Source organism: Trichoplusia ni, chromosome 10 (genome assembly GCF_003590095.1).
Source record: "Trichoplusia ni isolate ovarian cell line Hi5 chromosome 10, tn1, whole genome shotgun sequence".
In the NCBI taxonomy this organism is placed as follows: domain Eukaryota; kingdom Metazoa; phylum Arthropoda; class Insecta; order Lepidoptera; family Noctuidae; genus Trichoplusia; species Trichoplusia ni.
Window position 1 is genome coordinate 3504886 of NC_039487.1, and position 22504 is coordinate 3527389.

The 22504-nt window shown below is 35.2% G+C and overlaps 1 protein-coding gene across 2 annotated transcripts in view; it reads left to right on the forward strand.

The window, feature by feature from the left end:
• Positions 1–22504, forward strand: part of LOC113497903 (lysine-specific histone demethylase 1A-like) — a 232819-nt gene that overhangs the window by 137320 nt on the left and 72995 nt on the right. Inside the window, exon 11 of one of the 2 annotated variants that reach the window (XM_026877704.1) lies at positions 22213–22356. The exons of the other annotated variant lie outside the window; for it this stretch is intronic. Coding sequence (XP_026733505.1) covers positions 22213–22286 — 74 coding nt within the window. The 3' untranslated portion in view covers positions 22287–22356. Of the gene's footprint in view, positions 1–22212; positions 22357–22504 lie in introns of those variants that run through there. 2 annotated transcript variants of the gene reach the window in all.

Genomic DNA, 22504 nt, shown 5'->3' on the forward strand with positions numbered 1-22504 from the left:
AGTTTGGCTGACTGAAAAGTTTTCTTTGCAAATACTGGATGTACACCGTTGACTTTTATTTTTTTGTGAAGAATGTCATTTAAATTGTGTCAATTGTCGTTCAGATTAAGCCTAAGCTTATAGCAAAATCAAGTCAAACTAAAAAAAGCTTAAAATGAATGAACCTCTTTGAAAACACGAGAAGTAAAGACACATGAAAGATGTGCCAAAACAATGAAATAAAAATAAACAAAAAACAAGATTTCTTATAACTTTTGGCAAGCCGTCATTCATTATGTTTCACATTCGCGAGAGAATTAAATATTTGATTGTGTATCGTCAGTTAGTTTCGTCTCAGCGGGAGGCCTCAAGGGTGTTGGCTGGCGGTCCTCTCATCTCCATAAGAAGGCCCAGCCCTGACGGCGTACTGCTCTCGGCTTGATGGAGCATTATTTTAGGCATGTGACTGTGATCGATTCGATCGATTCTTTCTTCGGACAGCGCGAGTTTTTACCATTCTCTGACACTACGTTCCAGTCAAAAAATACTTAGTACAGAATTACAGATGATGTAGTGTTCGCAGTTTATAAGTGTTGTGATGATGAATGGTCGGCGTTATGACCCCTGTTATATGTAGTTTTATTTATTGAGTGCGATACTCGTGTTGAACAAATGGTAATTAAAAAAACGAGTGTTCGCTGTGGTTCTAAATAACGGTTGATTGTTTTGATTAATTGCTTTACGTAGAGGTGAGTCACACAGAAGCGCTTACTAACAAGTTATTTAAGAATGTAGGTAATAACTAACAATTAAAGTGTGTGTAGGTGATAATCGTTACGGATTAAATGGAAGTAGTAAGAAGGGGAACTTGAATAATTTTACAAAACATAAAACACGGGTTTAAATAGTTACGTATTAACCATGAAGGTTTCCAGACGGCAATATTTTTGATGTTATCAAAATAAAAGGTGCGTCTAAGCCCTAATAAAAATAAAATGTGTGCTGCATCCAATTTCTTACATAATTGTTATAATAACTTTAATATAATTTAAAAATACAATATGAAAGTTGAGGCGGTGTCGTTAACAGCATCGGCTCGAACAATTAACCTTCGTTAGCCGCCAATAAATAGTGTGCTCGCTAAACAGCTTTACGACTAGATAATAATTAACTGGCCCTTGGTCCGTTACGGTAGCAAGTACTTCATCCAGGCTGTACGCCATTTAGTACGGTCGACACCCGATAAATCATTAACAAGATGATCTTATAAGGCCAAGGAGAATGTAAATAGAGCCATGTTTCTTAGCTTATGATTTAAAAAGTAAGGATAGGTTTTATCTTAAATTAGTTTAAATGAACTGTTACATCTATGACATGGTAATTTATATGATAGTACGATGTAGTTCAAATCAAGTTAAATACTGTCATTTTTTGCTATTGTTTTGTTGATTTATGTATGTTCTGCCAAAAAGCACGCAATGTGAAATATTTTTTATTAACAAGTGATATATAAATCTTTTAAAACTGAGTCTGTCAACAAACCATGAAACTTATTTATTTATCGATAGTGATCAAACAAAGGCATAAACGTTTTTAATCCATTTTTCAGTACAATAAAGCCATCAGCTCACAATTAAAATAATAACAGGGACACACGAATCTATTGTCGACATCAAACGGCCAATGTCCTTCGGCATCGAATTTAATAACTTCATATGAATTAATAAGCTATGGCCACGCCCCGTAGGCGTCAACTCTATGATTAATATAGCCATTGCAGACGACTACCGGCACGTGAAGAGCCGTTTCTTTCGCCCCACTCAATGTACTCCACGCCTTACTTAACAAAGCTAACTTAACACATCTGTATTATTTATATCGATTACGTATACCGATAAACCGTATATCAATCCAAGTGTTAATATTTAAATAATAATGTCAGATTATAAATCGTTGAGGCAGTTGCTTATACTAGACACTTTAAGGCTCGTTTAAAACGCATGATCTCAGTAATTTCGTTGTTATTTCAACGATAGTCTGGTCGTTCAACTTTTATGATTCGAATAGGATTATTCGTGATTTTATATTTGCGAATACGCTTTTGAATGGTGATGTGATTTAAATGTTGAATGATTTTTATGACTCTACTGGCTTATTTTCAAATTAAGAATAGATTTATTACGTTTTGTCATGTGTCAATGTCAATAACCAAAACCAAACTGATAACCAAAATAAATATGAAATAAATAATACAATTACAAAATGCATCTAATTCAATGTACTTAAAGTTATAGAAGATACAAATCAATCAAAGATTTTGAAATTCTTGGAAACCAATTTGTTCAGAGAACTCCAAGAAATCGCGGAATGACAGAAATTTGAAAAATGGGAATCGTAAATAGTAAGGATTTCATATCTAGGAGAAAAGTGGATGAAGCAACAAGCAACTCCAGGAGGAGCAATGATGGGCATGTGTATCAGGCTAACTTATTGCCTATGCATATCAGAATTATCAGAAGATTACATATTAAAACAGTCGCTGGAATCTACACCTGCAACTATGTGCATAATAATTGAATCTTTGAAACCCTAGTTCACATAAATACATAGACCTTTGTTTAGTCCTAGCTACCGCATTAGGTTAAGTAACCTGTAATGGTAGATTAGTGTGATTATTAAATAAATAAATAAATAAATAAATATTTTACTATCATTGCATTCAAACATTTTAGTTGTAGTATTACGTAAATACGTATATTTCAAGTATTTCCCAATTTAAGTCTCATCTTTTTTTTTAAATCTTATATTGTATTGTCTTTATTTCAAATGCATAGATCAGTAACTATTTTAACTCTGTCAGCATTCGACTGTGAATACTTTTTGACCAGTGAAGCGTGCACCTGTCTTTGTTACATCTAAAAATTATCAGGTAAAAACGTTTACGTCTGTAATTAGTATCTTTGCGTCTACTGGCTGACGCCACCGCATTCTATAAACGTACAAGAAAAATAATTACCGTTCATTGTCCTTTTGTTTGTTATTATCTCGCAACAATTACAAAGCACACCATTTTTACCTCTCATAAGACGCTAGTAGCGTAATCCTTTATTCGCAAAGAAAAGGATTAAGAGCCCTTGCGGATTAGCAAAAACTGTTTTCTAAATCGAGTACAATAGTAAAAATAACGTTTTTGTAGCTTGTCAAACCGATATAACTTTTTAGCTTTTTTAATCCGGTTCTTAACTATTGTTAGAAATCAAATAAAATGTCGCATTATGTTAGATTTTTCTGCCTCTTAGTAAGGATTCTGTAAATAAATTTCGTACCTTTATTTGGTAATCACGAAAATCCCCATTACCGTCCATTTTGCGATAAAAGATTCAGCACCAGAAGTTCGGTCCGTGCGTCCAGCCTTAGTGGTCAAAATGCCAACTGGCGCAATGGACGCTAAATAATTCCACAGCCATCAATAATGAAAGTAGTTTGAGGAGAATTTCCATCGGTAACTAGGCTGGTTTTGTTACTTGCTAATAGTTGGGTCGGTTAGTTCCAAAAATGTTGTGTCATTAAGTCGCGACCGCACGTGACCGAGGGCACCTGCCACCGGTCGGCCGTGCCGACATGCCTCAGCAACCAGACGCTGCTATCTCACTGTCGTTCGATACACAAAATGCTACGGAAATTTACAATTACCGGAAGTTATTCCTTATTTTCTTTTTCGTCCCAAAGTCTTTGAAATCAGAACAAATAAGTCTCAATTTAAAAATTTCTACCACCAGGTTATTGAAGCTTTGCGGTGTTGCTTGTTGTAGTTTCAATTTCACCAAGTTTCTCTTAAAATGATTTGACACTCGAGTTGCTAGCTTTATTTATTTGAATTCTCAAATATATATTTGAACTGTTACTCTGTCGAGTGACTTAAGCATATTCTTCCTCGTTGACCCCTTCCTCTAAACATTCTTCGACTTATTTGCCTCGTTATAGCCCATTGAGAACGCTTATCGGGCACGGAGTGGAGCAGACATGTTCGGAAAGCACAAACTATGTGAAAACTTACACGATCCGTGTCAAGTACTTCTTAACCAAGTACAACTTTGTGGTTAATCAGTAACTGCAAAAACTTCGTACGCCGCGCCGTGAAGATCGAAGAATTATTTCAACATTTTAAAAAACATTTTTAAACATGGCGTTCATAACTCGCAAAGCGTCAAAGTTAAAGTTTAAAGGGCCATACCTCTTAACACGAAAGTACAACAAAATTCAATTTTTACTGCCACAATTGCGCTCTTCGATTTCTCGTTTTATATGACACGAATAAAATCGTGAACAAACTGACTTTATTTTTAAACCGGACGTTATGGACCAAAACTAAAGTGAATTTCAATGTTTATGGTATCAAAGGTTGTCGAAGGTTTTGTAATCTTGAGATTCTTTTAGCACCTCATCAAGAATTAAATTAAAGACGTTTTTGTAAATTAATTATTTAATAAGGATTCGAGATAAAAAAGGCCTCTAATTAATTTGAGGCGATATTTGTCTATAGTTAATATGATCACAGGATCATATTGCTTCATTTCATTGTTTTTTTTTTGGGAATCAACAACAGCAACAGAGCTTTTATGGAGATCTTTTGATGGGTTTACAGCTAGAAGATATATGTGAGAGTATATTAAATAAATGAACCTTTGGTCAAGAGGCATGGAACAGGAATCTCGTCATTCGGGAATATGAAAATGAGAGAAGTGGTACATATATCAAAGTTTATTGAAAACCATTCCACTTGTACTATTATTGCGGCGTCACCGTCGCGGCGTGGGCGGCCTTTACATGCAGTGGGACGGGCCGATACGGTTCCTTATTATTGTTAACAAATTTAAATCTCAACAATCCACATTTTTAAACCTTTTCATTTATAAAATTTGGTTTTACATTTTAGCATCAAATAAATCCGAAACATTGCAACAATCTCAGAAAAAGACCAAAATATTCAAAAGAAAACGTAAAAAAACTAAGTTTATTATACATGATTGTGTTCCTACATCGATCTATTAGAACGTCAATCATGTAATGTCTAAAATGATGCAGCCCACTTTTCAAATAGTCCTAAGCAAACTTCGTTGCATAATGCATTATTCGCAAAGAAATATGATCTTTCACGAATATCTTTGTAAATATTGACTTTATAATGATAGGTTTAAATGTCTCGACACCTGAGCTAACATCGGTTTGACTGTGATCTAGGAAATTGTGATTTTAACGGATTTTGATAATCGCTCTTCTTATACTCATCATTTATTTTAGTGCGCATTAAAAATTATAGCTATCCTTCATGTGTGATGCAATGAATCTTCAAAGAATTTTACCGTCTTACCTACATAAGTTATTCGATATCCTTAGTAGAAATATTTATAATACTATTTCGTAGAGAACATAACCACGATTGTTATATATCCAAATGGCATTCTCGATCTCAGTGACTGAGTGTTTTCATAGACCTTCACTTCGTATTCTCGAAACTCTGCCTGCACGGTCACTGTTTATCTTTGTAAGACTTACCATTATGCTCCTGGGGACGATAATTGTAGTTGGACATGTTTTTTTTTAATATATTTTTTGTCGTGCATTATCGTTGCTGATGATATTTTAAATGTTTGTGTTTCTGCTCAATGTGACGGTCAGTGACGTGGAGGGCCCCGGGTCTATTGTGTCTGAAATCGTTCGGTCCGCAAGGGCCGTTTGCTTTGGTTCATCCTCCGCTATGCCTTTTGTGTGTATGCTTCAATATCACAAGATGAAAATTTTGATACTTTAAATAAATCAATTGTCGATTTTATAACATTATTAGCTCACCTAGCAAACGTTGTTATTCCATATGAAAAAAAAGTATTAAAAACAGATCTCCGATTTTCAGACCTACCCAATATGCACTCAAAATTTCACGAGAATCGGTCGAGCCGTTTCGAACGAGTTCAATTGCGTACACCGTGACGCGAATTTTATGTTTTAATACATAAAATTAAATATTTAGTTGATCTTAAAATTAGTATTTAAAATTAAACATTAATACGATAATCAAATATTTTTATGTTCCTAGATTAAAGTTTAAAAGTAATTTCATTTTGTTAATACGTTTAGCCGTTAATAAATTCATTACTATATTTGCATACATTGGACGGATGCTAACCAAATAGATTATTTTAATGTTCTGTTATATGAAATACACTGGCTATAAAGCTCATTATGTTTTGTATTGGATACATTTTAATGGCATTTTAAGAAAAATGATTATTATGAATAATATAAATTATGTTTCAAATGTAAAATTTCCAGTATAATAATAATGCCGCCAATAACGAATGGAAATAAATAAAAACTTAATCGTTTAGTGACAATAAATACATATTTTGTTTTTAATTAATGAATGTCAATTGGTTGTGTGAAAATTAATGTAGCTGGTATTAATTATTTCATAATTAGTGTGCTAATAAAAAGTCTCTTGTAATTATTTAAATAGTTTATTGGTAATTCACTACCGTTAATGGATCACATTTAATATGATACAACTCAAAGTTTTTAATAATACAAGTTTATTTCAGAAACATGCTCCATAAATAAAATAAAAGCAACAAGTATCAAAAATGTTTGCTCACTTTCAAATCATTCGTAGCTCCTACGCACATTGTTCAAAAGTAAACATGTAAGAAATTCGTTCTTTTTGTTCGATATCGACAATTGAGCTTACATCTCTGTGAAGCCGAGACGTGCGTACATCGTACTACAACGAATACAACCATGCATTTTTGGTACAAATATTCTTTGTATTGTCAGCCGTCGGCTATCTATTGTAATGCGTTTAATATCTATAGGAAGTGTGGGCCATTCTATCCAGTCACAATACCGCTTTGGTCAGCCTTTCAAAGGAGGCGGTGTGTGTAAAATTAAATAATACGAAATGACGAAGGAATCCGCCGAGGGAAACAATTTTGCGAAGGACGATTATTATTTTGATTAAGCCCTTTTTTGATAACCTTATTTACATCGACATTCAAGTTATTGTGGCTCATTAACGTTTTAATGTCCGTACATAACCGCGGTTCAGGCGTTTAAACACTGATTACAGGACGTATAAAATTCACTATAAATTCTTTATTTATGTGACAAAAAAGGAAACAGTGGGGACGCTCTTAGAATTAAATATATGCTCGCGATCATAAAATAAAGAATTTATAGGCGTCCTTTGGAATTACCGTGGCTCGGTTTTATGACTTCACGGGGCGTTTATTCAGCGTTGCGTTGCGTGGTCGGATAACAGGCATTCGTGATAGCATCTCGCGCTCCCGTTGTCATTGTACAGGAACAATTGCGACTCCACATTACTTGTTATATGTGGCCCATATTACGCTTTGACTTTTACGAATCTCAGTCAAATGTTACGGCTTGTCGCATATGATTGTTGTGTGTTTATACATTATGCAGTACTATTGAGTCATAAAAGTTAAGTGTAATGTTACTTACTTGGTCAAAAGTAAATAAAGATTTAAAAAGTAATCGTGTTGTTGATGTCATTGTTCAAGCAGTAAGCATATGTTTGGTTAATGGTCGGATAAAAACAACAACAAAGATTTTTTCTTTTTTATTTTAAACTGTTTAATTCGAACTGGGAAATGTTTTCATTGCTGCACAGTAGGCGCTATTTAAACAAATATCGTATCAAATTAATGTTCGACGTGATGCGTTTAAACGTATTTGAACGGGCAATGCACACAAAAACAGTCTCCGTGACCAACTGTTTAACATGTTTGTACTGTCTATAAGTACGCGTGAAATTGTGATTATCAACACAAGTGAGTATTTCAATCCACTCGTGAGATAGCTACAAGGGGAATTAGTTTTTTTGTTTTTGCTTAACCTTCGATGATTCAACCAACCATACATTTTTGTCACCCTTATGAAACTCACATGACCAAGCGGCATGTTGACTTAGACTCTTGATTTTCACATACATTAAGGGACATAATTAGGGAATGAAATATTTATCCAAGTAAATAGGTATTTAAATTCTGCGTCAGTACCTAAATATATATATTACAAAAAATAGTACGTATTGTTGTTGTCAAATTTACAAAAAAATTTAAGGTGTATCGATGAGAATTTTCAACTACGTCTATTCAATTTTTTTTTTTCTATAAACCGGAACGAATACTGCCAAAGGTTCTATTAGCGGAACGCTGTCGATATATGCAAGACTGGCGCCATTCAGTGATGTGAGCCCATATTGTAGGTGATTCGATACGGTTTTTGTGCGCCGGCGCACAGTACGCTGCCGCGTCATTATGACGGTGCTGCGCAGGTTAGGTTAGGTCATGTTAGCAAACAACTGTCGTATACTTACGTAATAGACGACCGTGCCTTATCAGATGTTGAAACTAAACGGCACTTGAGAAACCTTGGACTTGCCTGCCTTACCTATCTTAACGATAAAGGCATTCTTACATAAAGTTTTAAGGATACTCTGCATGCATCCGTTTTATCGAAGATCAAATCTATTTCGAACGTTGAATGGGTAATTCAATAACTCTGAAGCGTTAACCTGTTCGGAAGGAGCGTCTTCGTCACAGTGATACAATGGTATTCGGTGAACCGTTACTATGCAACAGTATTCAAAACACCCCGGACACGCCTTCAACCAAATGGGAACTTCATGGGCATGCCTTACGTACTTACCCCATATGTTATGTTGTCCGTCGGACGTGAGTCGCGGCCCTTATTATAATCACAGATCAGACGATTGTTGTCCCCATAAAATGTATAATTTATAAAAGCAGAACGAAGAATAATCCAAACTGTTTGTTTTTTTTGCCACAAGTTAGCAACGTGTTACACTTAAGTTTTTACGAAATCAAATCAGACCGATTCAATGTAACGGGCGATAGTTACTTTTTGTTCTATACAAACGTCGTTTGTAACATGACGGATGGTAACGTCTGCCGGGAAATAAATTGTTATATTATTTTAATTAAATCAATATGATAGACAATTATGACATTCCGGGGCGATGCAATTACGAGACAGCGAAATGAATTCATTTTAACTTAATTTTATAAGATAATTCTGGCGTCGTCGTCTTGCGAATTATTGAAAAAGGGCCTTGTAATTATTTTTTTATGGTAGCCATAAATAAAAGAGAGGAAACGAGAAGGTTAATCTTGATTGTTAGTAAAGCCATAGACGAATATCTCTCGTGTGACGGTGAGACATTGCTTGTTGTTATTTTATGGCTGCTATAAACCGGCTATTACTATTCACACTGATCTAATACGATTTTTATATCCAGTGTCTATTAATTGTGGTAGTTGTTCGACTAGGTAGTAAAATTGAAAGGTTTATCACTAATAAATTAGATATACCTAGTTTTGGATTTATAACAGGTAAAATTAACATACATAGCTCGTTTTGTTTCCAATTATGTGCCTCGTTGTTGGTGTGAATACTCGTAGAATTTTAAGCGAAATGAAAATAGAAGGCTCTTTATATGAATTTATAAGCCGGCAATATAATAATCAGCACGTCTGGCTATGTGTCACAGTTGTCCTAGATTTTGTTGGGAACATTATTCGAGCTAACGCAACGTAGAAAACCCGATCACAGCTCTACATTTCGTCACACAAAAAAGCTTACCTGCGCACGCCGTCCATTCTTTGATATGAGAAATTCGAGTTGCAATTTAGCGTCTATTGTGTTGGAACAAAGCGTGCGATGCGTTAATAACAGGTGCATCGTTTTCAAAGTTTGGTCGTCGCTCGCGGGACCCTAATGCTACGTGACCGGTTTTATTTTACGCCATTCTCGCCATGATAGCGTCCATTCTGTGTAATTTGCCGTTAAACTCGAAAACTATTTTTCAGTGTTTGGCCCTTTTTGTGCCATTGTCCGGGGGATGTTAGATTAGTCGCCCGTCCGCCCACGTTTCATTAATGTGAATCTAATTTGTGTTGTGAGCCGGCTGTTAGCCGGTCGTGTTTTTAGCTTATCCTTTGTTGCCAAACTGTTGAATTATCAGCGAATATTTTAGCAGATGTCTGTTTAATGAGGCAGTTACGTTTTGTGTGTAATTTGATATAGGCACTTTATCAGTTTGAGATTTGCGGAAATAACATCTAATTTGCTTAATGTATTGAAAAAATATTTAACGTAGTTTTCGCAGATATTATTTTACTGTCTGAATTGTTATCTGCTTTTTAGGGTTTCGTACCCAAAGAGTAAAACGGGACCCTATTACTAAGGTTTAGTTGTATATCTGTTTGTCCGGCTGAACAGAATCTCGTGAGACACTCAAAGTTTTCTATTAGATATCCTCTTATTGAATAGATTAAAGTTCAAATTTTTCAATTTTTATAAATGATAAGATATTGAAATAGAAACTATTACCAAAACGGCCTGCAATGAATAATAAAAATAGTTGTATTCATAATCTCTGTAATCCATATCAAGAAACTTTGAACAATCTTGTCGCTGGTAAGTAGTAGAGGCGCCAAGGCCGCAAAGTATACAGTACCCGTTATTGAGCTCAATTGAGATGTACGAACAGATAGCATTTATCTGTCTCTCTCGTTCAAGCGGTGAGTTTGTCCCATAGATAAGAAAGATCACAAAAACATGAACCATTACAGATCGTATACCCGAAAGATAAGCTAAAATGTTTTTGTTATTTTCCTAATTCCACAATTTAGACAATTGCGTTTCCGTGTAAGGTTTTTTTTTCGAATGATTTACGACCTGCAAGTGTGCTATTTACCTACATTTTATTTAGTGATATATATCGTAGCTATAGGTGCAATAAATATTAAACACAGGTAGTACATTAAAAACGAGAAATTAATATAATTTTATGGTGCTTTAATACGTTTCCTCGTAACAGCGACGGACATGAGTGTACTTTTTTAATCTGATTAGTTGTATCATGGTTGTACCAAAGCTAGGGAAATTTAATTAACACGATGCCTACCAATAAAACTATGTTATAAAGTATATCACGATCATCAACCTCGTTTTATGGGAAAACTTAATAACATAATTGCGCGTTTATTACTGCAATGCTATTAAAGTCATACGGTAATAATTAGCCGCAATTTAATTATGCTGTTTAAGTGTTTATACGATGAAATATCTGTGTTTTTATCGTGAAAACGTACAATTGAGCGGTAGTTTAGCATTCCAGCGTGTGAGTGCGCGACAGACGTGTAACGCAAACAAAAGTAGTGCGAAAGTAAGGGTAATACAGAGAGACTAGAGAGAAGCATCCCCAGGCACGTACGGCAATTCGTTCTAATAGTCGCAGCCGACAATGGCGCTATTCTGACATTGTTTTGTTTGGACGGTACGTTAGGCAACGCAAAACCCGCGCTGCCACCGATTCTAACTATTGAAGGCGCCGGCCAATTTTTTATTTCCTTTGACGTGGGGGGCGCACTGAAGTGGCTCTGTTCAGTAATTAATGACGGATTGACGTGGGCGGTTGTTTCACGTCACACTGTTTTGGTAACAAATTGTAATGAATTGCGCAGCGGGACCCCACACTTGGAATGTCCTCAGAATTACGTCATCGTCATCGGAAATGCAAAATATTGAGAAAAGAAATTGTAACGGAATAATATTCGTTGCGCCCAAGCACAAGCTTATCGTAATCAATCAAGACTCGAGATTAATGAATGAACGAAATTATTGAACAAGACGCACTATGTCAAAGAAATCAGTATTTTAAAATTAAGATCTGAGGGCACGGCAGTGCCCCTGCCAAGTCTCGAGCAAAACGGGCACGGCCGTACCATCTTTTCTCGAAGCGATTCGCGGCTGTTTCGCCCCCCCTGTATCTTCGACGTGGACAAAGCTAGGAGTTTAGCTTTTCGGGGAATAATAGTAGGCATTAGAACAAGCTTAAGTTCGAAATTACATGCCAATTGAATTAATGGTTTAGGAGTTACGGTCGATCAAAGTTACACCATTTTGTCACTCACTGACTCACTGACTCACTGACAGATCATCAAAAATCTAAGGTACTTCTAGCAGACTTAGAAACTTCAAATTTTGCACCAAGATAGGTCCTTAGCCACATATAAAGGAAAAATTATAAAAACATTAAAAAATAATATGCCATAGAAAACAATTTTATATTTGCGGTTTGGCAAGAACATTATGTATGGATTTTGACTGCATTGTTAACTTTGTTCGTTGTTTAAGTACCTATTCAATTGGATGAATACTTACATAGAATAGAAAAGAATAATATAAATGTAATACACAGACTATCATTAATACAAATTAATACATAAAATTCATAATTCATTAAATTAATAAAGCTAAAACTCCATTGTATTGCGATAAATATTGTATGCGCGCTCGATAGATGGCGTTGTACGTGTCTGAATCGCGCTATGGTTTCGTTACAAAGCGCAGTCTAAGTAGTACTTCAGAATAATTCGATAATTTTCATTTGATAGCGCCACCTGTCTATGAAAAACCATTTCGAAACTAAAAAATATTGTAGTGATAATTGATATTCGGAGAACTTTACGTGTTATTTAGTTTAGTTTAGCTATAGTTTGTAAGTTAGTAGATATATATATGCATATATATATAAGTTTAAGCTTGTTTACATTAGAAGTAACGAAGTCTCAGAGAAGAAACAAAAGAGATAGAGATAGAGAATGGGTTCTAAGCAAAGCAGTAGCTGAAGTCCTAGAAATTATGACACCTAAAAAAAAAGAAAGAAATACACTTACAAAAAATAAATGAGATCCCACCAAAAACATTAAATGTAAAAAAATGCCAAGTCTCTCGATGCAGTCTTTCCATCGTAAAAAGTTTTGAGATCTCATAGAAGCCAAGTCCTATTCAAAATATTTTGTAGTTATAAATCAACATTTAGTAATTGTATCAATAGTTTTCTTTATATTATAATTATAGTGACTTGGCAATGAGCACAAATTAAAAGCTGCTTGATGCCTGGAATTATGTGCAAATGTTACTGACGAGACCAGTGATCAGATTATTTGTTATGTGTGAATCATGATGGTCACTACCGACTACATGCTCCAATACAATAATTAAGAATACCTTACGGGCCATCGCTTTATGAAAGTAAATGAATCGAGAGTACACTAAGACTGACTGCCGTTGCCGAAATTCGGTTGGGACGACACGGATAAACCAAAAGAAAATTAATTTTGTGATATTAATGTTTACGCATGCGGTGTGTGTAACTTTCAACTCCTACAAATATGCCGTTTTATTTGTTTCTTCTTGTGCTCATTGCCAAGTCACTATAATTATAATATAAAGAAAACTATTGATACAATTACTAAATGTTGATTTATAACTACAAAATATTTTGAATAGGACTTGGCTTCTATGAGATCTCAAAACTTTTTACGATGGAAAGACTGCATCGAGAGACTTGGCATTTTTTTACATTTAATGTTTTTGGTGGGATAATATTTACTCGAAAGTACTCAGAAAAAATTAAGTCGGGCTTCAAATGTCATGAATAAACTAGCAAAACTGAGAAAATACGCTTTCTTACGCGCTTAAAAGTTAAACTCTTCAACGATTTTGTAAGTTGAATATAAAGAAGAACCCATTACGACACAGATAACAATTTCTTCTAACAGGTATCAACAAATACTTAAAAAAATGTGAACTAGTTAATACATTGATTTAAATTTCGATAAACAGCTGCGGCATGAAGACATTTCCTGCCCAAATGTAGTATCTATTAAACTAAAAGTACCAACTAACACTGACCCACGAAACAATTTGTTACTATCACTTTTTAATGGAGCCATTAAAATAGTTTTGCGGTTGAAACCGAGTCATAACATTTTGGCGCCTGTTACTGTCTCGGATAACAAATATCTTGCGGTTGATAGGATTGCTCGCTACGTTTTAAACCTCGGATTGAGAAATCGTGTTTCATTATTTTCTATCACTCAATGTCCCTTTATTGAATCACGAAGTTGAGTTTTCATAAGTAAGTGACTGAGTCATGATTCCAAGTATCCCGATGGGAGACACCTAATAGTCATCTTTTATTTGAATCAGAAGAAGGTTATTTGGCTTGGTTTGGCGGCGACATTGAGAATTTGTTTAAGTATCATCTTCTATTGTCTTCATAAAAGCTTGTGTCCTTTCACTCTTTGCCGCTTTTTGTTTGTCTACTGGGTTTTTGTGCTAAGTTACGTAAGCTTTTATGGATACGACATTATTCCTTAGTATCATATTTTTGAAGATTACTTTTCAAACATCTTTTCATCCACAAGACTTAACACTTTAAAATGTTTAATGATTTCTTTCCGATTATTTAGTCATCAATCAAGTTTGAAGGCAAAAATATTTTACTAATATCTCTTCATTTCTTTCTTGACTTATCTAAATGCATTTCTGTGATATTAGTCTCATATTCCTACGGTCACGTGTGGCCTTTTTTGTGGCAGATGGCCCAAGTGTGTCATCTGTCTTAATTGTTTAACAACTTATTGTTTACACAAAAAAAGGTTTGTCTTTAGAAGATAAATAGTTCGTTACCATTTTTGCAATGTTACTAACGTTAATGTATTTGTCAGAATTCGGGTTTCTGTTTTGGATCGGGAATTTTAAGGGCACGTGCAATTTGTTTTGTTGTAATTTCAAAAGTTGACGTTTTGGTATTTGGAGCATATTATTGTCTTTGTCATTTCTATATTGTAAATGCCCTTTGTATCTCCATGAGTCACGACTGGACAGCTTGTAATTTGCGTTCGACAGACAATAATGTAAATATTATTTTAATTACTTGATCCATTTCGGTTACTTAGAACATGAACTTAGGCTATGTTTATTGATTGCTGAGCTAATTCCTCATTTATATTGATATTAGTACAAGCCAATCAGTCGGTAATTTGTTATATTACAACACAGTCACTGATTGCGAGTATGTATTTGCTTATTGCATAATTAATTACACTGTCTTTTGTTACTGTCATTTTTAACGCAACTGTTCTTAATGATAATAAAATGTATTTAGTGTTAGAGCGATTGGCCCTTATTGTGTTTTAACTACGTTTTATATTCTATTTTTACTTTTTACCAACACAATAGAGAGATTATTTTTATTGTTCAGAAATGAAAAGTAAAAAAGAAAGCGAAACCGCTGCTTAGCTCATTTGTGTGGTTTGGACTCAGTAATTTGGGATGAATGTTGTTTAAAAATATATATTTTTTATTACTTTATGCGTTTGTACCTTTGTATCCATTGTCTAGTCTCCTTTCAAAATGTTTTTAGCAACCGTAAACCCCTTTCGTTTTGGTTGTTCGTTTGTTTATTACTTCTTTATTTGAGGCCCTCGTCGACCACCAAGCTTGCATAACATACCAACATCATTTACGGACAACATGGTATTAACGTTTGTCTAATTATTATAAGCAGAATCCTTACACATTTTTTTCGTGAAGTTTGGTTATCAAAAACAAATAAGTATGATGCTATTTTCCCATGACGTTATGGCAGCTAGCTTATATTGCCCTTTGGGCACGTTAGCTCTAATAACAGGTTTCCAGAAACAATTAGTCGGAACTCTTTGTAAAATAAAGAATTTTATCGCCTAGATTTATTATATTTGTTGAGAATTTTATCGCCGGTTCGATTGCTTACAACGGACCGTTCAATAGAATATTGGTTTACGGATCCAGGTAGATAGAGCCGAAGATTTATCAGCCGTTTTAGTTTTTGTTGATACCTTTGTTATTACTCGAATCCCTCGGATGTATTAATCTCGCGTGGGTCCGTCTGAACCGGTCATTAACCAAAACTTGGGGGCGTATTGCGTCCGGGTGCCTAGTTATTACGGCTGCTCTAATAAAATAACCCCATATCATTTACAAAATTAGATACATCGCTAAATATTTTATAATAAGGGATTGGAAATAAGTTGGGTTGGCATCGTTTATGTGAATGTTTGTGGAGTAAGCCGCGTGCAACGGCTCGGGACTATAATGACACCGTTTTAAATGTTTTCGTTTTAAATGGGAGGATCAATTTTATTCATTTTGTCAGTCACCTGTTGTCAATATCTGCTATTATCGAGTTAGCCAAAGAAATGTATTTTTTATCTACTGTTTTGCAACCACTGTTGTGCCACTGTCTACCTCGTATGTGGTAAAAATTACAATTTAATGCATGACGGATTTTTACTTCAACTTCCTTTTTAACTTAAAATCCAATATTCTTGGAACTGGCATTTAGGAAGTTAAAAAGGACCTTTCTGGAATAATTTGAATTCATCTACGGGTGAACATTTTCGCAGCAAATTTGTCGTTGTGGCCGCACATTATGTTCCCGACATAATGTCATAACATCCCATTTCATTTCACTTTGGAGAGTTGTCGCGAACATTGTCGGTGTAAGAAGTTTCGTTCAGAGACGGAAATGAGGAGGAATTTCGCAAAGAGACCTCTCGCAGAATAAGAATATTTTGTGAGCAAAGGTCCAACAATAGACATGGCCGGTCGCCACGCCTCCGGAAAAAATCAATTATATGCCCCCAGTTCGCAGGCATGTTGCCGAATGGGCGAATTGTTTGTTTAATAACATTTCGGCGCTACTACAAACGTCACGGTAAAATATTTGTCGCTTTTGTCCACCGACGCTTTGTACGTAAATTAAGCAATATACAGTTTTTTTCATCATTACATTCCGTTGTGTCATGTCTCTATTCAAAGCGGATGCATTCGTAGTTTTTGTTTGAAAACGCTTCCTGTCTTGCTCAGTTTGCTTTTTAATAGTTTTTTAGTTTTCAATTCTAAAAAATGCTATAAATTTAGCTTATAAATATTGTGAATACGTGAGAATCGTGAACCTAGTAAGATAAATTGGAGATATCGTAATATTTCGACGTATTAAAAATTTGTCGTATATATTGTAGAATATTTTTTGACATCCGGCGAACGGAAGTGTAATAAATTATCTTAAGACTAGAATGATCACCTAATGTAATATACCTCATTTTATTTAAGGACCTTACCTTAAGTGACGAATAAAAATAGTTTATTTCCATTTGGTTTCAATTTAAAACACTTTAAAGATATAAATGAGTAAGCTTTTGTAATGTCATACGTGACGGTTTTTAATAAAACGACCGGCCGCACAGTAGCATCTTGGAATTCGTGACCACTTCGTTTCTATGCCACCCCATAGAACTTAATGTGATTTGAATATTTCAAAATACTATTTTAATCTAGCTATTTACTTTAAAAGTTCCTCAAATATAACGTTATTTTTATTGTGTTTTTGTTTGTGATGATACATTTATACTTCATTATTATAATTAAAGTCAACTGGACATAGGAAATGTACTGTTAAAAAGTTTCAAAGCTCCGTTCATATTCTGCATTTATTTTGCATAATATGTTCTAGCTTTTACCTGTTTTGTGCAACTTTAATAGATTAAAATCTCTTAAAACTGAGTGCCTTTAGAGTTATGAGTTTCACACATACATAAATGCATTAATATGAAATTTATTTATGCAATAGCAGGTCCAAGTCGTTACGTTAACATTTCGTACTAACTTATTTACCTCTTTGTCTCCATTGGTGGTCTTTTAATCAGCATTAAGTATAACCTTAATAACATGTCACAAAATTAAATTGTACAATTCTTTGGATTGTGTTTAATTTTTTTATTATATTTGGTTTATAAATACATTTTACTTGGGTTGTAAATATTTTAAGTAGATCATTTATAATAAGATGCACCGCCCACGTGCTACTTTTCTTGGGAATCGGGCAGTTTTGGCGAAAACAGACATTGCGGTGTGGACCACACAAATAGTAGCTTGATGTTTAATGCTTTGTTATTTGTTTATGTTACAGTTTGTTTTTGATAACCTGGTAAGAGATATAATGGGTATTTAGGTACCTACCTACTTTTTTTTGATAACTGTGCTAGATTTGAATGTGTGTTTACAACATATTATGTAAGTGCAACATATTATTTAAGTGGGTTTTTAGTTATGGAAATACGTAAAAAAAAATGCAGTTTAGTTTTCTGTTATCTAGGTATGTTTTGCTTGAAATATTTTTGGATTGATACAAAACTTCGCTATATTCTTTTTTGTTGTAGAGTTTACAGCAATCTGGGTTATTTACAGGCAAATAGACACTGGTTTAAAAGCTTTCCATGCCAGTCTCAAACTGCCATTAACCCGAAAATAAATTTAAAAATATTACGCGTTTAATATAAAATTTATTACTCACGCCAGTAGCCAATTTGCAACTTTTATGGGGTGGTATAACAGGCCTTACACTAAATAAATTTAGGAGGTAATAACGTGAAACCACTCGATAATCATAACGTCTTCTAACGACGCACTAACTCCGAACGACTTGCCGGTGTCGATATAATAACCGATGAAAGTCAATGAAGTAATATGCAACTAATTACTATGCCTTCGGTGTATCAGCGGTCCTTCTAGTTACACCGATGAATGAGCCCACAATAAAACCCTATTTTATTGCTGTTTCCTCTCTCGCTTCGTTGGCATTCATCCCGAGAACTACCAAATCATTAAAGCTTGTGTTTGTTGATTTTTTCCTGCCTCTTTGTTTGCTTTATGATAATAGGTGTTCGTTTCGTCGCGCTTGGAGCGCGGGAGCGATGCGGTGTGAAACTTAACGCCTTCATTCACGTTCCTTTTTATAGAGGCACTTGATTTAGCGAGCCAATGTCGTTTTTAATAGACTCAGTTGAATTTCGCTTTTTACAACCACGTAACTCCGTCTGCTCATCGAATTTCGCTCTTGGGTATTATGTTAATACGTACAAGTGTTTTCTGGTTTCAGGTGTCAAACATTTAGAGTCCTTTATATTCCTGCGGTAGTCAAATTAAAATACCTTTAGGATCGATTGACATGGCATCTTATTGAGGGAGCCGGTGAGTTTATAAACCTCAACTGTTTAATGTTTAACGCCGCCTATAAGTATCACTCGACGCTTGCTCATTTTACACCAACTATCCCCGAGCCTTCTTTGAAACCGAACTAACTGCACTCATTAAAAGTTATACGCGACCGCGAGAACCCTCAAAACTCAGCCAAGGACTGTAGAATTTATCAGCCAACTCAAAAGTGCTCGAAGGGAAGTCTGTCCTGGCCATTATTTGCCATTGTCCCTTACAATAAGATTAAACTAGCGCCCGCCAACTGTATAGATAGCGCTTTGACCAATTCGCTTGCGAACTGCTCACGTAATAGTTTTGTTGTTATCGGCCGTAACCACTCTTCAGTTGCTTCTGAGACGATATTAAAAAGATTTTGGCAACGAGCCACTCTGATATTGATCTTTATGCTTGGCCTGACGGCTATAGGAGTTCTGTAAGTGCCACGCCGGTTGCTTTAATGACTTTCCATGTTTGTAAGTTTGCTTAATATTTTATATATTTGGCGTAGGTAGCAAAATACGTTTTTACTTTGCTTCCATATGTACATGTGGAAATGTGCAAAATGTATTTTCTTGTTGTTTTACATTGAATTATTATTTTCAGAACCCGTTATCACCTGGTCTGAGTTGACAGTGAATGGGGTTACAAAGCCACTTTATTTTTTTCCATCTCAAGATAAAGAAGTTGGTGGTCCTAAATATGATATTATCTATCTTTGGCTAATACATCGCAGCTGTGGGCTTATCGCATGCGCGAATTGGAATATATTGTTAAAAACGTGTGTAATTAAGTTGGTATGTGTGAAGGGTAACACCTGCGTCTGCTATCTGAGATCAGGCCGTTACGGTTTATGGGGTTCGTACCAAAAACAATGGAAATGGCAAAAAGTCGAAATGCGGGCCAGGTACCAGGGGTGCAGGGAAGGGTAGGCGTGCGGGTCGCGACGGGGCACCACAATTTATGATTGCGCCGTGTCAGAGTGCTAATGAACGCACTCTGTTGCTCTTTATTGAGATAACGCTCGCAATCGATGGCCGCGCTGGTATCGAGTCATTACTTATTGCGTCGCCCGATCTTGCGTGTCCCTTTATGTATATATTTTTTGCTCACTACATTCGTGCAAAGAAACTATTATTAACCATGCTCTCCATAGGTATGAGATAAACTAATCCATAAACTCGTAGCTGTGTCGTGTAATGAGAATAATCTCATAATCGCACATATACATATCATAATTATAACATTGTAAATATACTGAAGCTCATATCATCATGTTTACGACATTGAAGGCTTAAATTTGAAGTCCAATCGCCAATTGGCCATCTTAATTTAAACCAGGGCTTGGGTTTTTGATCCTTAGATGTAGGGTGAAAGTGGTCCATACTCTGTACGTATAGGACCGAGGTTTAAATTAGGTTAAAGGTATCAACCCAGAGCTTGATGAATTCCCATCGGAAGAAAAATAAAAGTTAAAGGTTCGTTTTTTTTAACAAGCTAGCAACTTTTTCAACAATGGAATGTTTTTTTACATAATATATTTTAAGCTAATTGAATACTAACAGTTGTCTCAAATAGTTGTATAATCTCAAATCCTTATCTTAAAATTGACACACGAACATGACATATCGAATAAATTTTTATATGAATTGTATATTAAGATCTCGTGTCCACCGCATCCCGACGACTGGTACGTATCGACGATCGAATCGCGCGATACGCGAAGTGAGAATGATATTATCATCGAGGCGTGCGTGTACGGCTGTACGCGGCCACTGGGCACTAGTCGTCGGCATTGTGGACTTACTTTATAGTACGACGCCACATGAGAAGTTATGAGACAATCTCATTGTCGCCAGGTACACACGCACCCGCATTACAATATAACTTACTGCGCCAACTAATGCGAGCATCTAAATTTATAAATGCAAGTTAGCCCTGCACCTACGGCGAGACGTGAGCAGAAAATTATGTAATCGAGTTACCTTTGATAGCCATTAAATAAACATTATTGACATATTTACTGTTCAAATGCTTTAAATATATCAAATACCTTTGGACCTTTGGATACTTTAAGTATGGTCCCAGAGACGACGTTTTATTTTCAATGCCCAGGGCTTATGCTAGCACTGCTAAGCTAATTCCAAGATTTTGTTTCTATTTACAAACTGAATGGAACCTACATGTAAGATAATAATGAAACAATGTGGACCGATACTATGCTAGGAAGAATAGTTTGAAGACCAACAACGAAATAATTTGAAATCTTATTAGACTTGTAAGAATCATAACAGAGTGTTAACTTCACTAACATATAAACTTTTTGCCGTGGATGATTCAATGTTTCTAAGAAACATTACTTTCCAGTTTGAAAAATATATGAATTACGTTCTAAAAATGTCTGTCACGTTTTAAGTGTATTTGGTAAAAACGTACGTACATTACTACATATTCATGATATTGATGAGATCAATGTCCAGAACCCAAAAAAGAACAGAGCTGCGTTTATCAAAGTTTGCCTAGGCCTTATATTTTGCCATTTAATATGTCCGTGCTATCATCAAATTAAACACCAACAGGTATGTAGGAGACAAGTCTATCTCATTCCTTCAACCAAATATGAATTATAGATTTCTTGCATATCATTTTATTAATTGCCTAAGCAATAAATAGCCGTAATAGCCGTAGTTTAGGACGGTGGCCAGCGCGGCGTGGCTGGTTGCCCGGGAGCCTGCGCGCGCGCACAGAACCGTGCCGCGTGCGCCGCGCACTTCTGCAGTATCACCGATCCTATCAATCGATAGCCATTGTTCACAGTCATCGGCCCGCCATTTAACTGTTGTTAAACTTAACGTACAAAGTGATGAATAGCTCGCCGATCCCTGGATATGTTTATCTGCGGACTGTCTTATAAGATATGTCATTTACAAATGTTTATCTTGTTTAATATCTTTTTGTTGGATGTCGACTTATTAGTAGTATGCTCGGTTTCATCACTTTCTGATTAGTTTCTGATAACTAAGATATTTCTTGTATGTTGTCTTGATTGTTGGGTTTTGTTTTTCTGATTATAATCAGACATGTTATAATACATACATACAGACATATTATAATCAGACAAGCTTCTTCAAGCATCACTTGTTTGTTTGTGATGTTAAAAGATAGCTTCTCTTATTTGCTTGGGCTCCCAAGATTGTGAAGAAAGACGTAGTGCACATCTTGTTTTCTCATTTTCTATACTTTAAAACATTTTTTCTTTAATTGCAGGTAAAAACCAGATTAAGTCAAACAACAGCCGTTACTTCATACAAAATCAGTTAAGTGTTAAAATTTACAATTAAACGTTAGACATATTCGTGATTGTCCAGTTTCTCCTTCGCGTTATAATATATTCTAAGGTGGAACCTTATAAGATCAAGATATCTGTCGTCTACAATAATATTCAAATAAGATATCTCCATAATAATTCCCCGTAACGAAAGGGCTCACAAAGCATCTCAGAGACTGGAGTAACGGACTCAATATAAGGACTGTCGTCCACAAAATGGCAATGTCTTTA